General features: G+C 42.1%; 2 protein-coding genes across 3 annotated transcripts in view; one reads left to right on the top strand and one right to left on the bottom strand.

Annotated features, from left to right (window-relative positions):
• SLC30A7 (solute carrier family 30 member 7) overlaps window positions 1-5,260 on the top strand; it is a 37,817-nt gene extending 32,557 nt beyond the window's left edge. The window contains exon 11 of the mRNA XM_081946451.1: window positions 963-5,260. Within this exon, the coding sequence (XP_081802577.1) occupies window positions 963-1,010 (48 nt within the window). The 3' untranslated portion in view covers window positions 1,011-5,260. The remainder of the gene's footprint in view (window positions 1-962) is intronic.
• Window positions 5,261-10,325: 5,065 nt separating this feature from the next.
• DPH5 (diphthamide biosynthesis 5) overlaps window positions 10,326-15,758 on the bottom strand; it is a 39,981-nt gene continuing 34,548 nt past the window's right edge. For both annotated transcript variants that reach the window (XM_081947400.1, XM_081947401.1), the window contains exons 7-9: window positions 15,534-15,573; window positions 13,092-13,195; window positions 10,326-10,738 (exon numbers count right to left, since the gene is read on the bottom strand). In XM_081947400.1, coding sequence (XP_081803526.1) covers window positions 10,536-10,738; window positions 13,092-13,195; window positions 15,534-15,573 — 347 coding nt within the window. In that variant the 3' untranslated portion in view covers window positions 10,326-10,535. The remainder of the gene's footprint in view (window positions 10,739-13,091; window positions 13,196-15,533; window positions 15,574-15,758) is intronic.

Below are 15,758 nucleotides of genomic sequence, written 5' to 3'. Positions count from 1 at the left end.
TTTTGTTTTGCTAAAAATGGTACAAATTTTACATGTTAAGAATGCCCACGTTGTCTAGCATTTTTAAATGTTTAAAAATTGCAGTTTATAAATCTGTGAGATTCTGAACTTTAAAATAGAGTCAGTCCACTGACATTTATTGTGTCATTGTCAGTGTGTTTTTTAAATTTTTCTTTGTGGATCATAAGAGACTTACATGTCTATGGAGATTCTCAGTCATCCATGTCATGGTTGTCCCAAAGGTGCTTTTTCAAGAGGCAACTGGACTTTCTGGTCTTCAAAGAAAAACCAAAAAGTCCAGTTGCCTCTTGAAAAAGCACCTTTGGGACAGAAGTCTTACGTATTGGCTAGTTCTCATTTTCATTATATTAAGCATTCTTTTCAAACATTCTTATGAAAATATTTTGAACCAGAAAAATCCATTTGTTTTTACGATCATAAGACCAAGGATTAACAAGAGGTTGCTATGGTACCATCTTATTAATTAGAACTGTTCATACATAGTAATGGTCGTGTTTATTGAATTTATATCTGCTTTTCCATTGGAAACACGAGGTGGCAAACAAGGAACTTCCTTTATTTTATCCCTGCAGCAGTCACTATATTTGGGGAGTTGAGATGAGAGAGTAACTCACCCACAATCATGCAGCGACCTCTGTGGTAAATTGAACCTGGGTTTCTTTGAAGTGCCTCATCTCAACCATTGGTCTACACTGACTAAATGGAGCAGACCTCCAATGGTTTGCTCCATTTCCATGACAGATAACAATGAGTGACTTTATAGCAGGGGGTGTCCAACCTTTGCAACTTTACGATTTGTGGATTGGAATTCTCAAAATTCCCAGCCAGCCATGCTGGGATTTGAAGTCATAATGTTGCCAAAGTTGGATATCCCTGCATTTGAAATGAGATTCACCTGTTCTCATTTCTGACTTGTGTGTCTTTGTTCCTTGCATTTGCAGGCTGGAGTGAGGCAACTGTATGTACAGATCGACTTTGCCACGATGTAGCAAACCTCTTTATCTCTTCCTCGGACCAAAGCTTTCCAGTACTGTCATTTTAAGACTTAGTTCTTCCTTTGGAAATTGAAACTCCTGGTCTCCGTTCCCCAGCAAAGTCTCTTGCAGTCCGATTAGCAGAAGAGAAAATGAAAGAGGGGGTTGACTTGAATTAATCTGGGAATGACTTTCAAGAGCCCCCAAACTTTGTGGATTCTTTGCCAAGTTTGTTCCTACCTACAGCAGACTTACCGATACAGATGTGAGGTTGCAATCGTTGACTGTGCTTTCTGTAAAGCTGCTGCTGTGGCAGAGATTTCTCATTCCCACAGAACCGGTATTATTGCAGGGAGGGAGAAATTAAACAAATTACTTTGGAGTGTAATGTCACAGCGGTTGACATTCTACAGCATAACCGTTTATAAGACTGTTTGTACTTTACAAACTTAATGAACCAAACCATATTGGGTTTTCAGAGTGCCTTTTTATCAAAGTATCTGTCAGCACAGATAGGAAACATTGGGGATTTTTTATTAATTTTTATGGCTGTGACTTGTACCAGTAAAGCTTTTGCTTGCAATTGGTGTGCTGTAAATGTGTAATTGAATACAGAGACGATGGATTCCCTGTTAACGTTACATTTTAAAGTTTCTGGGTAGACTACTCTTCAGTTTTCAAATACAATAGTAAAAGGAATAGATAAAACGCGCTTGCAGAATGTTTCATTCCCATGAAGTAAAATCTTGGCTGCTGATTCGGCAGCACCTTGACAGTAATTGGGCATTACTACATGTATCTAGCGTGCAAAAGGATGTCTTGCAAGAATATAATGTCTTCTTCCGATTGGATCTCCTTTAATTGTTGTTTTTCATACAGGGTCAAGTCTTGCAGTAAATAATTAGGTTTTTTTTTTAAATTTAAATTTTATGAAATGCACCAAAGGAGGGATGCTTTTATGGATTTGCCTCTTCCTGCATTACCACTTCATATCTGAGCCCTTTATGTTGGATACATTTATTTTGATTGGAAGGGGATTTTTTTATACCAGCCAACAGACAATATATGATTTTATTTTGTACTCTGTATGTTTACTTAACAAATTATTCTATCCTCTTATGAATGTGAATCTAGGATAGTCTTCTGGCAATCTCACCATTGTCTACTTTGTCAGGTTTAAACATTCAGATTTTCACTGAATATAATGAGTTTTCCTAAATCAAACACCATATTCAAAGTTTGATTCTCCCCCCCCCCCCCCTTATCAAGATTCTTGTAGGACCTATAAATCTTACAGCAGCATTTTTTGGCACTTAATTATTAGAGTGAATAGCTCTGCCAATATTGATTCTGTGCTGGTATTCTCCATCATAATTAAAAGTTATTTTAAAACTTCACAGGAACATTCTGGGTGATATGTCTTCTGTCTATACCCCACTCTGTAATGTTTAAAGGTTATATTTGGATACAATGCCACATATTTCTAATGTTGGAACTGAAGCTGATCAGCTAGCCTCCATTTTAAGTTAATGTGGAAAACCCCAATTCACTGTTTGTCAAATCAATAGAAATCTCTAGGCCTTTTAAAAAGACAATTGGAACAAAAGCTTGTGATGCAAGCAAGTTGGCCTAGAAAAAAAATGAAGGTTAGCATTTACTCATGGTCAGAAATTGTTTTCTTAAACCAAACAATTGTTTTTTATACCTTGCATGAAATTGTGTTAGGCATCAGAAATACATAAAATGGACCTGAATTTTATATTGGGAAAAAATTGTAATGTAGATTTTCTGTTTTTATGGGAATAACTTTTTATTATTTTTAATCCAATGGTGGTTAGATAACCTATTACTGGTTGTTTAATTTCTAACCCTGCTTTGTTAGAAATGTATTTTTATGCAACTTGTAATTTAAACCCTAATATAAGTTTTGATTCATTATTTTTGCACAGTAACATATTTGGGCCTCCTTCTTATCCATAAGACATAATGAAAACTGTTTTGTGTATTACTATTTTCTTATTTCCCTCATACATAAAAGACAATAGGAACAGATTCCCCAGGATGGGAGGGGAAAAAGTTTGTGCTGTTTTCACTTGATGCAGCAATATTTTTTCTCCTCCCTGGAGATCATTATTTAGCTCTGTGCAGACTAATGTGAAGTCCCATCGCCTCTAAATCTCTTTCAGCAAAAGGTCTTGCTGAAATAGGTTGTTAACTTTAAATATTTATTTGTAATCACTTCTTCAAATAAGAAAATCAACTTTACTGATTTGTGCATCTGTCTGAATTTTGCTTATGCTTTGTCAGGACTATTCCAGTGGCTTTTGTTGGCATCTTCTAAATCTTGGGTGTGCCTTAAAATAAGAGACGCTGGAAGCTGCTTAACCTTTTTAGTGGGGTTAATATGCTCTTTGTTTTGTTTCTGCAGGATGTAAGCCCTCTTTATTGTTGTTGATTTCTCAGCCAAACGTCAAAATGCAAAGCATGTACAATTACACTTTTGCCAAATATGTGGCACTGAAATGTGCTTTTTATCTAACTTTGGCAAAATAACTTACATCGGACGTGTTGCCTTTGAACCATATAGCTCAGCAGAAATATGTGCATTTTGGTCTGTAATCCTGAAACAAAGTGTTTTAATTTAGGAGATTTGTAGAACAAGTTTATTGTCCACCAAGCTCCAGAGAGAGAATATGAAGGAAAAAAGTGTTTTTTATACTTCTAAAGTTCAAAGTATTAGGCTTAATCTTAGGATCTGTTTAATTGTTGAGGGAAAATAGGCTGCCCAACATAGCTGAGAGTTTAGGATGTTATTTTCTAGAGATGGAACCAGTTCTTTTTCCATTTCTAAAAATGAACATTTGCAATTTTATTCAGATATTCAGAGTCTTGGCTACTAAACAAAGTTTCTAACTGTGGCCAACGTTTTTAGAAGAGATGCTAATGGCATTTTATCAAATAAATATTGTTGGCAGATGAAGAAACCAAGACTGGCAGTGGAAATATCAATGGCTGGTTATTGCAAAATGGGGGGGGGGGGGGGGGAGAGACTAAAACCAGTGAAATTAATTATGTTTTCCAAAGGAGAACTGCAGTATTCTTTTTTTTTTTTGCAAATATGGTTGGTATGATTTAGATGAAACCCAGGGTTCTTACATGCTTTGTCTTGTTTAGAAAATTATCCTCTATAACAGGGGCTGTCAAACTGGAGCCTGCGGGACAGATGCGTCATGCACAGGCCACGCCCACCCCGGTTCTGCAAAGGCAAAAAAGTCATGATACATCACGTGACACAATTGAGTTTGACACCCATGCCCTATAATTAGTTTTGTTCAAAATTTCTCAAATTACGATTCTGCTTTTCTTTTGCAATAGAAAGTACTTCAATATGCACTTTTCTCAGAGTCCTACTCCCAGCCCCCATTATAACTCCCGCTGTTTCATATTTTGAACTGAACTTTTTGTAATTTTTTTTTTTTTACCTTAAAAGAGTTGTGCCCCACTAATAAATAATTTTACTTTGGAGCTGTGACTAAGCATTAACAGAGATGGATTTTTCTGTTTTTATTCTTCCATTGTCTTAGGGAGGGGAAAGTTTCACTATAATGAAATATTAAAAGCATTGTTTGCATAGCTTATTTACTGAGGCCTGGTTGCTAAGATATCATTCCCAAAATTTGCCACTCAAAGTTGCCTTGAACCACAAGATGGGCAGCAAATACATTTGATAAATAAATAATGTATGCAGGGGTCAGCAGTCTGTTCAGGCAGCGTGAATCACTATGCAACCTGTAGCTTCTAATAGACGCAATTCTGACTTGAGAACACTGATCTAATAGGATTCCAGCTGCCTATTTTTAACTTGTTGAGAGCAGTACCCATTATTTAGTGGTAGTGGGTCTTGTTGCCAAGCCCCGATTTAAATTATAGATTATAGATTGCATTTATGGCCTAGCCATATATTTTCCTGTATGAGAAAATGGCAAAACTCTTATTTCCTGAAAATGTCTTTTATTTGATTTCTAAAGGCCTGGTGTTTTGTACAATTTAAGGAATTTATTTACCGATAAGTTCAAAGTGGTGGCTGAAGACAATAAACTGAAAATAACTTGAACATACTACAGCTAGTGGCCAGTGCAATATTGAACATTTTATTGGTTTATTTTTTCCTACTTTAAATACCGTCTTTATTGAAACAGCAAAAATGTTTGACATGATATTTGGGATAAATTTTTCCTATCAATAAAACTTTTTTTTAAAGGTCATATATTGTTCATGTAGTTCTTGGGGTGAAATACATTCTTTTAAAGCATTCTTAAGTTCTCGTCTAATTGGCAAAAAGACGGAGGTGTCATAGACCCTAATAAGCTTAGTCTCCGGGGATGCAGCAGATAAAAGGAAGCCGGAGGACAAATGGGCGGATCTTACCTTGCTTAAGAATTTTAACGCCTCCGCCTGGGCAGTCAAATCGGCGGCTGTGGCTTCTTACTTTAACCACACGACAGTTATGTGGCTCCGCCAATTCCAGGATTGCATCCCGATCCAGAATTAGCACCTCCATCAGGACATAACAAAGATTATAGCCGCTTCCCAATTTTCAGCCGACGCAACCCTGGACGCGGTAAAATTTGCCTCCAGCGCTCTGGCCACGTCGGTCACCTCCCGTCGCTTACTGTGGCTCCGCAGTTGGCAGATGGATAATAAGGCCAAGTGGAACTTGGTGGCGGCCCCCTATGCATGCCCCAACCTGTTTGGGGAGGCCCTGGATCCCATCTTGATTGAAAATAAAGATAAGAAGAAAGTACTCCCATCCAATGTCAAAAAGTCAGATTCCCGTCCTAATCCATATCTCAGGCCCTCGTATAGGGCTCCCGAGCACGACCACCAGCAGAGATACAACTCCTTTAGATCAGACAGACAGTTTCCACGCCTGGCCTATCAGGACCGTAACAGGTACCAAGGACAGTCCAGGCGGCCCTTTCATGGGGGGGGGGCCTTCCACAGGGGGAATTGACTCGAACCCGAGTCTTCCCATAGGTGGCCGTCTGACACTCTATGCAGATCAATGGGACAAGATCCCAGACACGCCTGGGTCAGAGCCACTATCCGGCATTGGAGTTCCTCTCCACCCCCCCGAAGCTCTTCAGATCATTCCCTCCCTCTCGGAACCCGGAGCACCGCCGCCTTATGGATCTTGCTATAAAACATCTTCTCGAGATCCGGGCGGTGGAGGAGGTTCCACCTACGGAATGTGGGCTGGGCCACTACTCCAACCTATTTGTGGTCCTGAAGAGCTCAGGGGGCTGGAGGGCAATTCTGGACCTCAAGCGACTGAACCAATTCCTAGTTTACAGGCAATTCAAAATGTCCTCCCTCAAATCCATCCTCCAGGGCATCCATCGGGGAGATTATTTGGCCTTGGTAGACCTAACAGAGGCCTACCTCCACATTCCAATTCTGCCAGCTCACCGCAGATATCTGAGGTTCTCTCACAGGGGCCTCCACTATCAGTACCGAGCCCTTCCCTTCGGCCTGGCCTTGGCCCCTCGAACTTTCACAAAGGTCCTGGTGGCATTGGCGGCTCACCTCCACTCTGTCCCAGTGAGACTCCAATGCTACCTAGACGATGTGTTAGTTCAGGCAGGATCCCTTCCCCAGGCAATAGCCGACCTTCGACTCACCATTCAGTGCCTCCAGTCCTTGGGGTTGTCCGTCAACTTCCCCAAAAGTCACCTCTCCCCATCCACACGAATCCTACACCTAGGGACAGTCATAGATTCAGTGACAGGGATCGTCCAGCTCTCCCCGGACCGCCTGGTCAGCCTCCACCAACTGGCAACCACGGTTAGCAGAAGTCGGTCAGTTTCCATCCTGACCTTGTCTCAGTTACTTGGCAAGATGGTCTTATGCATTGGGATAGTCCCCTGGGCCTGCCTTCATCTACGGGCCCTCCAGTGGACCCTGATTCCCTTCCAGAAAAGGAAGATGAGCAATTCCCTACAAACCCTCCGCCTCCCAACAGAAGTCTGGACGTCCCTCCAGTGGTGGCTTTCACCAGCCCTACAGCGGGGCAGCACATTCTGGGAGCCGGCCAGAGTGACTGTAACAACAGATGCAAGTCTGTTCGGTTGCGGGCCCCTGATGGACTCCAGAATGGCACAGGGTTGTTGGACTGCCTCAGATCTTCGCCACAACATCAATTGGCTGGAGCTGAAGGCAGGATGCTTGGCCCTCCGGCATTTCAAAGACCTTGTGAAGGGACGACATGTGCTCCTTCTGACAGACAATGTTGCCACAAAGGCTCACATAAACTGTCAGGGGGGTACGCGCTCCTGAGCCCTCTGGCTGGAGGCCCTGAAGATCGGCTCATGGACGGAGAGGCACTTGTCATCACTGGTGTCGGAGCACATATCAGGAGTGTCCAACCATCAGGCGGATTGGCTGAGCCGGGCGACTCTCGACAATGGCGAGTGGCAACTTCTCCCCGACAACGGCAAGTGGCAACTTCTCCCCGAGTTATTCCAGAAGATATGCTTGAGATTCGGCACCCCGAAAGTGGACTTGTTTGCCACTCCAGCCAACTCGCAGCTACTGAGGTTCTTCTCCCGATTCCAGAACCGAACCGCGGAGGGCACGGACGCCCTCAGGAGCAAATGGCCTCCGGAACTCCTTTATGCCTTCCCTCCCATTCCCCTTATCCCGGGGACCATCAGGAAGGTAGTGACAGAGAAGGCTCACGTCATCATGCTGGCCCCCTATTGGCCATGAGACCATGGTTTGCGGATCTGGTACAGCTTTCAGTTTCCCAGCCATAGAGGATTCCTTGGGAGATTGTCTTGTGCCAGGGGGTCCTGATCCACCCGGAGCCCCAGTGGTTCCACTTGTCCACCTGGCACTTGAGCCTTATCTCCTGAGGAAGGCTAACCTATCCTCCAAGGTCATAGAAACCATTGAGGCCTCGGCGTCCGTCAACCACCTGGATCTATAATTCCACCTGGTTGGGGTTTGTCAGATGGTGTACCCCACTGGGTCTCAACCCCACCAGGGCCATGGTAGCCAACATTCTAGAGTTCCTGCAGAAGGGGTTAGATGGTGGCCTGTCCCATAACACCCTGCGCCACCAGGTGCCTGCGTTGTCCACCTAGGGGGGGAGGGTTCCCTCTCCCTCTCCCATTTTCCCTTAATCAAGCGCTTCCTAAAGGGGGCGGCAAATTTCAGGTCCCCTCCTATTCACAGATTCCCAACCTGGGATCTTCCCCTGGTCCTCAAGGCCCTAACGAAGGCTCCGTTTGAGCCTCTCCTAACGGTCCACCTTCATTTACTATCCCTTAAGGTGGCATTCCTAGTGGCAGTCACGTCAGCCAGACGTATTTCAGAGCTAGGCGCCCTCTCATCCAGGGACGACCTTTGCCTGTTTCATCAAGATAGGGTGGTCCTTCACCTAGATCCCACCTTTCTCCCAAAAATGAACACCCTGTTCCACAGGGCGCAGGAAATTATTCTGCCTAATTTTTGTCCGGCCCCTTCGCACAAAAGGGAGCGTCTCTGGCACCGTTTGGATGTTCGCCGCGCCTTGCGCATCTACTTCAGGCGGACAGCAGGGGTGTGCAGATCAGAGGCCCTCTTTGTTTCCTTTCAACCGGGGTCTCTAGGAGCCAGGGTATCCTTGGCCACTATCGGAAGGTGGCTGTGACAGGCCATAGTGACGGCCTACGAGGCATCTGGCCAGGCTCCCCCGGCAGGAATCACGGCCCATTTGACCCGAAGCGCCACTACCACTGTGGCATGGGCCACTGGGGCCCCATTCGAGGACATTTGTTGGGCGGCCGCTTGGTCATCACCGACCCCTTTCATCCATCACTACCGTTTGGACGCATTTGCCTCGGTGGATGCATCCTTCGGTCGTAGGGTCTTACAGCAGGTGGCAGCTAACTGTCCCCCTAGGCCCTAGTTCCCCTCCCTGGGATTAAGCTTGGGTATGTCCCATGCGTAACCTCTCCCTCGATTCCACTGGAAAAAGAATGTTGGTCTTACCTGAACGTGCCTTTTCAGTGGAAGAGAGGGAGGGATTACGACCCACCCTAGTTAGTATAGGGTAGGGCCAGGGGAAGGGTCGGGAGGTTCCCGGGTCTTCTTGTGTTTTGTTACAGGTGCACATCGAGGAAACTGGCAATGGGAAAGAAGTATTAAAGAAGTTTCCCTCAGTCTATGGACCAATCAGGCTGTGACAAAACCCATGCGTAACCCCTCCCTCTCTTCCACTGAAAAGACACGTTCAGGAAAGACCAACGTTCTTTCTAAAGCAGCTTCTGTAAAGGTGTCAGTTTTCTCTGCGAGAAATTATTTGCATTGACAGTCCAAAAATCTCCCATCTTGCATTTAACATACAACCAGTGCACGGTCTGCTTTTCTGTTACTTGTTTGAAAAAAGGAAGACCTCTTACACAGTTTCATTGTGGTGTGCCAATTGTATGTATGTCTCCTGAGCTGAAAGATCCTTCTCATGATTATTCATGGTTTAGATACCTTTTATTTGGCTTTCTATCATGTGGTCCATGCATTTGGAAAGTATGGTTGGTCCAGCATGGGGTTGTACAAGTAGATATTTATTTAGTAGACTCATAATGCTGCCCGTCTCACTCATATGGCATCTGCTCTGTGGAGCAGGTGCAATACCATCTCTAAAGCCCTGCCTGGTTCAAGACTTGATTATTTGTAGGACTAACTTTCCCCAATTTCTTCTGCCCACCCTGTAAGATCAAACAGGGTGCTTTGGTGCTTTCAGTTGGGGAGGTCTTCGCTGTCATGACTCCTGCCCACTAGAATACTGTTCCTCCATAAACCCATTTGGCCCCGTCCCTATTCTGCTACAGAAAATACTGAACTATTTGGTCGATCAGGCCATAGGTTGAGGTGCCTTGTCCTGTCACTGAATGAGGGCTGAAGCTGGGTTTTTGAACTTCCTCAAAGCAATTATTACTTCCTGTTTTTGTTTCTTTCCCGGATTTTTAATTGTAAGTTTCCTTAAGTCCCTTTGATCTGAAGAATGCTCAGCAAAGGTTGGTAGTTTAAATTCAATTCAAGCTTTATCTACTGCTACTGTTACCAGCGTCATTATCTGCAGTTGGAAATGGTATAGTTCAGGCATAGATTTACCCCCTTGGGATATCTCTTATCAAGGTAGGAACAGATTTCTTTCAAAAACATTTTTTTCTCCAAAGTCTAACATTGAAAACAATGAGCCATCCTAGCCAAGTGCTATATTTCATCTTTTGAATGTTCTCTTTTGCCATACTGAGTGTTCTCCCATCACCGGCTGTACAGGTGGAACCAAAACAATAATCTCAACTTTTATTTCACTTCTGCTAAGTAACAAAACTTTTACAAGTTGTACGTAGTGAGCCTGAGCCATAAGGAATCACAATTGGGCTTCTAGCTGTCTCCTTTAGCGAGATATGGGCTACTTCTTTGTAGAGTAGTCTGTTATCAAGAAGACGTTACCAGCTTCTGTTCCAGGTAAGGCACAGAGTTTCCAATTCATTATTGTTCAAAGATGGATTTACCTACTGCAAATAATTTAAGCATGTCTATTTCCAAGGGATGCAATATTCCAGTTATGATCATAGAGTGCAGAGGATCGCCAAGGGCCACTGTAGTCATATCCTGTAGAGTACCTGATGCAATCTTCTGATCTAGTGCACCGACTCGTGCTAAGCCTACACAGAGAGTGTTCTCGGTTACGTCTGCAAAAAGAAAGAAAAAATGATTTAGGAAAATCTGCTTTACAATTTTGACTTCTGTAGCAAATCTAAGGGAGAGCGATTCTCTCTCCTTTCCTTCAAAGTTACATCAACTTACACTGACGGCAGGAAACCTTCTGAAAGTTTCAGAATCTACAATCACTTCCCTAAAATTGGAGCAATGCCTGTAACTGCCGCGTAATAGGATGTGGCAAAATGTGTAAAGTTCAGGCACAGGAAATATGGTGATCTAGCAGAAATCTGAACTTCAGGTATAATAATTAGCAATAGCAATAGCACTTAGACTTATATACTGCTTTACAGTCCTCTCTAAGCAGTTTACAGAGTCAGCATATTGCCCTCAACAATCTGGGTCCTCATTTTACTCATCTTGGAAGAATGGAAGGCTGAGTCAACGCTGATCCTGGTGGGAATTGAACTGCTAAATTACAGTCAGCCAGCAGTCAGCAGAAGTAGCCTACAGTATTGCACTCTAACCACTGCACCACCGATTAGGTAATTAGGTAGGTTTTCAGTCATGTAGTTATTTAAGTGAATATAGCCACCCAGAAAGACTAGATGCTATTCCTGATAGTTGATCAGCACAAATTATATATATAATTTGTGCTGATTTGTGACATAATATATACACACACACATATATATATACACACACACAAACTATATATATATATGTGTGTGTGTGTGTGTGTGTGTGTGTGTGTGTTATTTGTGCTGATAAATAAATAAAGGGAGACTAGTATGGATCCATTTCAAGCTATTTAGCTCTCATCAGCTAGCCATACCCTTACTGGGATTTGAACCAGGGCTGTATTACATGTTAGGCAGTTATATTAGCCACTGAGCCACAGGCTCTCCTCCTTTATCAGCTGAGCCAGGGAAATAGGTATGTATTTGTGTTACATATATATTTGGGCATACCAGGGGTTGTAACACAAATACATACACACACACACACACATACGAAAAAACAAGGAAGCACTTATGAAACATCTGTGGACAGGGTTTCGTATCTCCGAAAAAGCTCCTGTAACCAAAGAATATGAAGGAGAATTTGCTCAGTCATTTTTACTCCCCCACTCCCATATTTTTCTTGCTGATTTGATAGTCTTCACTAACCATAACTTGCATAACACAGTAAATTGTATTATGTTTTGTTTGTTATTTGAATCCAGGATAAATTAATTGTGGTTAAAGTTCTCCTTAACCATAATTCTCATTTTATGTTCCTTTGCTTTATAGGAATCAACGGTGTTTCCAGTTTGCTTTTGATAAATAGTGTATCACTCTGAGCTAGCATCTTGCCTTTATATGGAAAGCAAGTATTCATCTTGTTTGCTATAAGTTGCTGGGATCAAACACTGAAGAACTAGAAGCTTTACCACAGGGATGTTCAACCGTGGCAACTTGTGGACTTCAACTCCCATAATTCCAGCATGGGTGGTTGGGTATTCTGGGAATTGAAGTCCAAAAGTCTCAAAATGGCTGGTTGGACACCCCTACTTTGCAGTGTTATTTTAAATCTTAAAGCAAGCATGAGAAAACTGCAGCCAGTCAGATATTGCTGAATTTCAATTCCTGTCATGCCCACAGAGCATGATTGGATCATGACCAGGATGATGGGAGTCATAGTGCATTCCTGGGTTTCTCCATCTCTGACCTACAATTTACAATTTAAATGCTTTAAGATAAAATCAAGATCAATTTACTTAACTTTTGAGGTTTCTTTTTTCTACAAATGTTTTAGAAATGTTTTACTAACAAGAGAACTACTTTTGGTTATACGTTTCCCCACCAAAGTCTGCATTTCTTCATGCAGTGTCAAATGATTAGTTGAATACAAGATGGCAAGGTATGTCATACACATGTTTCTTTTTGCTGATCGAGGACTGTAATATTCATTCATTCTTATTTTTAGATTAAAAGTGCTTTCCTGCTCTGCATTTGGGAGCACATTTGTGGCAAGTAGAATCTCAAACACTAAATGAAGGAAATGCATAATTTCTTATGAGTGTGGGAAATGATTAAAGTCAATGTGATTCATTCTTGAAATATATCCATATGGAATGTTTTTTTTTCCAAAAAGAAAAACCTGGGTCATTGAACTTGTGGCTGGTTTGTGTATAAGCCAACATTCTGTGGCCTTTAAATATGTGCTTCCAGGCCAGTGATGTACACGACATGATGATGAACCAATGTAAAACGTTGGCTTCCGTGCAAACTGTATCTTGCCAAGTTCAGGATGGCCCATCTCCATATTGCCATAAGAGTTCTTGAATTTGGAAGAGATGTCAAGCAGTATACCTTTCTACCACAAAGGACAGAAAAATTATACCTGGCTCTTGGCCCTGTAGCCGCCGATTCTGGACCACTGCAAGAAGTTGCTCTGCTGCTTGATTCACACTCATGTAGCGTGGTGGCTCAAAGATTTTCTTTCCCCTGACAGAGAAAATTGACAATGTCAAAACAAGGAGCTCATACATCCTAGTCATGTTAGATTCATGAGCACAACAAACTGACATTTGTACTAGTCGATTTGCACTCTGCCTCTTGTTCAACAAATGTTTGTTAAACACAAGACAGACTTCGGCTGGGTTTGGTCACCACACTAACAGCTGAAAAGCAGTAAACAGTATGTTCAGCAGATGGAACCATATTGGTGCACTCTTCTCTTTATTTATTTATTTATTTACTGAGCGCTTATAGACCGCCCCCTCTCCCGAAAGGGACTCGGGGCGGTGTACAGTCCATATCAGAAATACATCATGAATAGCTATAAAATTAAACAATTAAAATTATTAAATAGATAGATAAGAGGAGGATAAAAAGGTTTAAAGAACTGTACAGCTAAGTAAATAATTTAAAACCCCAACAAATATCCCATAAAATTAAATTTAAAAAACAATCCCCCTAAAAAACCAGTTAAGAAATATGTTTGCCAGGAGGTAGACGTTATAATTATGCCAGGCCAGCCAATCGGAACAGGTGTGTCTTCAATTTTTGTCGGAAGGAGCGGAAGTCGGTGGTGGTTCTAATGTCGGGGGGGAGGTCATTCCAGAGGGTTGGGCCCATCACAGAGAAGGCCCTACTCCTTGGTGTCGCCCGTTGGCATTGCCTAGTGGACGGCACCAGGAGAAGCCCCTCCCTGTGAGAGCGAATTGGCCGCAGGGATGTGTGTCTTGACTTCACTGGACTAGCTTTAGATGTGCATTGAAAGCTGCATCCATCGTTTATGTCATTGGGAAAGAGAAATCATACTTAGGCAGTCCTGTGGCTGTTTTGAAGCTTTTAACCAAGGAATGACAGCCTGCATGATTCAGATGAATGCATTCTCCACTTCTAAAAGAGGTGCCATATGTTTACTCTTCCAGTACAATCCCAGTCATGGCTATTCTTCAACCCGCTCAAAAGTGGTGTTATACTTCCCTCTGCATCAGCAACTGTGCTGTTCATGCCAAGTTGAAAGGAAAACCTGTATTTTTCTACCATATACTCTCGAGTTGCATAATTATAGTCCCTCAGATCCAGTGTTTAAGAGTTGTTTTCAGCAAAGTTTGCCAACCATGGACTTGGCCAAGCAAAGTTATGAAGAAGTTCCAAAATAAATCTTCCCCCGAGATTGTCAGTCCATATGAATATGAAGCTAAACCAAAGTGAGGATGTGTTCAGAAACCATCAACTGTTCCATTAGATGAGCTGGCAAAGAGATTAAGGATGCAGACTGATCCACCCAGATTAGAAATACTGAACAACTGGGAGTGGGAAAATATTATACCACAGATAAATGACTTGGATCAGAGCTAATATCGCTCTGTTCACTTTTTTAAAGTGAGAGACAGCTAATTCATGCTAAACACAATAAGAATTAAACGTGCTTATGAAGTATCCAGTTTATCTTTGACAGAAAAAAGTGACTAAAAGTAAAGTTTGGCCAATGACATTTTATTGCCTGAAGCAGAGGGCAAGTGAAACCTCCAATTCCAGTTAGTACAAGACTTTAAAAGTACTCAAAACTACAAGGAGAAAGGTCTGGACTAGTTAAGTGGAGGAACACCTGGATTGTGATGAGCAATTTTTCACTACAGGTCTTTAAAAAGAGATTAAACAGTCATCTGTAAGAAGTCATTTAGTGTATCTTGCACAGTGCAAGAATTGGACTCAATATTCTTTAAGACCCTGTCCAACTTGATGTTACGAAAGCCAATGGTGCTGTCTCTTAGACACCAATCCCTGATGATGCTTCCTGAGGTAGATGGTGTTTCAACCTACAATGTGGCCACACTGTTGTGAAGACGTCTAAATTGGCTACTGTGACAAGCTTCCTGGGACATGGATGCAACCAGAAGTCAGGCCTCTGCATTTCAGAGAAGCTGAGAATGAATTGCAGCATTGTTTCTGATTGTGCAAAGACTTTCAACTGCATTCAGCTGATGGGGAAAAAATATTTGTAAACCAATTTTGGGATCTTTGAAAAAGGTCTGGGTGCATATTTATTCCAGATTCCCTACAAATACTTAAAATATTTGTAGAAATAATATCTGATATTTGTAGAAATACACTTGAGAGGATTCCAGTGGACTTTAGTTATGATTTAATTTTGCTACTGATCTGTCCCATAACCCAGAGTATGAATGATTCCTTTCCATCTCCTGCATTAATTTTGTAATATGTAATCCTATAGGGCTCCTATAATAGTTCTTCTACTTTCAAGTTCTAACCTATCTACACATTCTTCACTGCCACATGCTGATAATCAACATATAGCAACACAACTTACCTCATGAGATTCTCCACTGACTGCTCTTTCACTTTAATGTCTGCAAAAAACCATAAATGTCATACACTGGAAGTTCATTTTTATACAAACTATTAAGGCTCAGATTGCATGATACAGAAATATGTTCATAGACTGTCTTCTCTAACCCATTTCTGCCTGCACGATCTTACAATGTCTGTTCCCCCCCAAAAAATTTTTTAAAAAAGGGACTAATTTCAGCTAGCC

The sequence above is a fragment of the Natrix helvetica genome (genome assembly GCF_964273705.1).
Source record: "Natrix helvetica genome assembly, chromosome: 3".
Taxonomy (NCBI): domain Eukaryota; kingdom Metazoa; phylum Chordata; class Lepidosauria; order Squamata; family Natricidae; genus Natrix; species Natrix helvetica.
The sequence above is the reverse complement of the archived record's forward strand: the minus strand, read 5'-3'. Positions and strand labels throughout refer to the sequence as shown.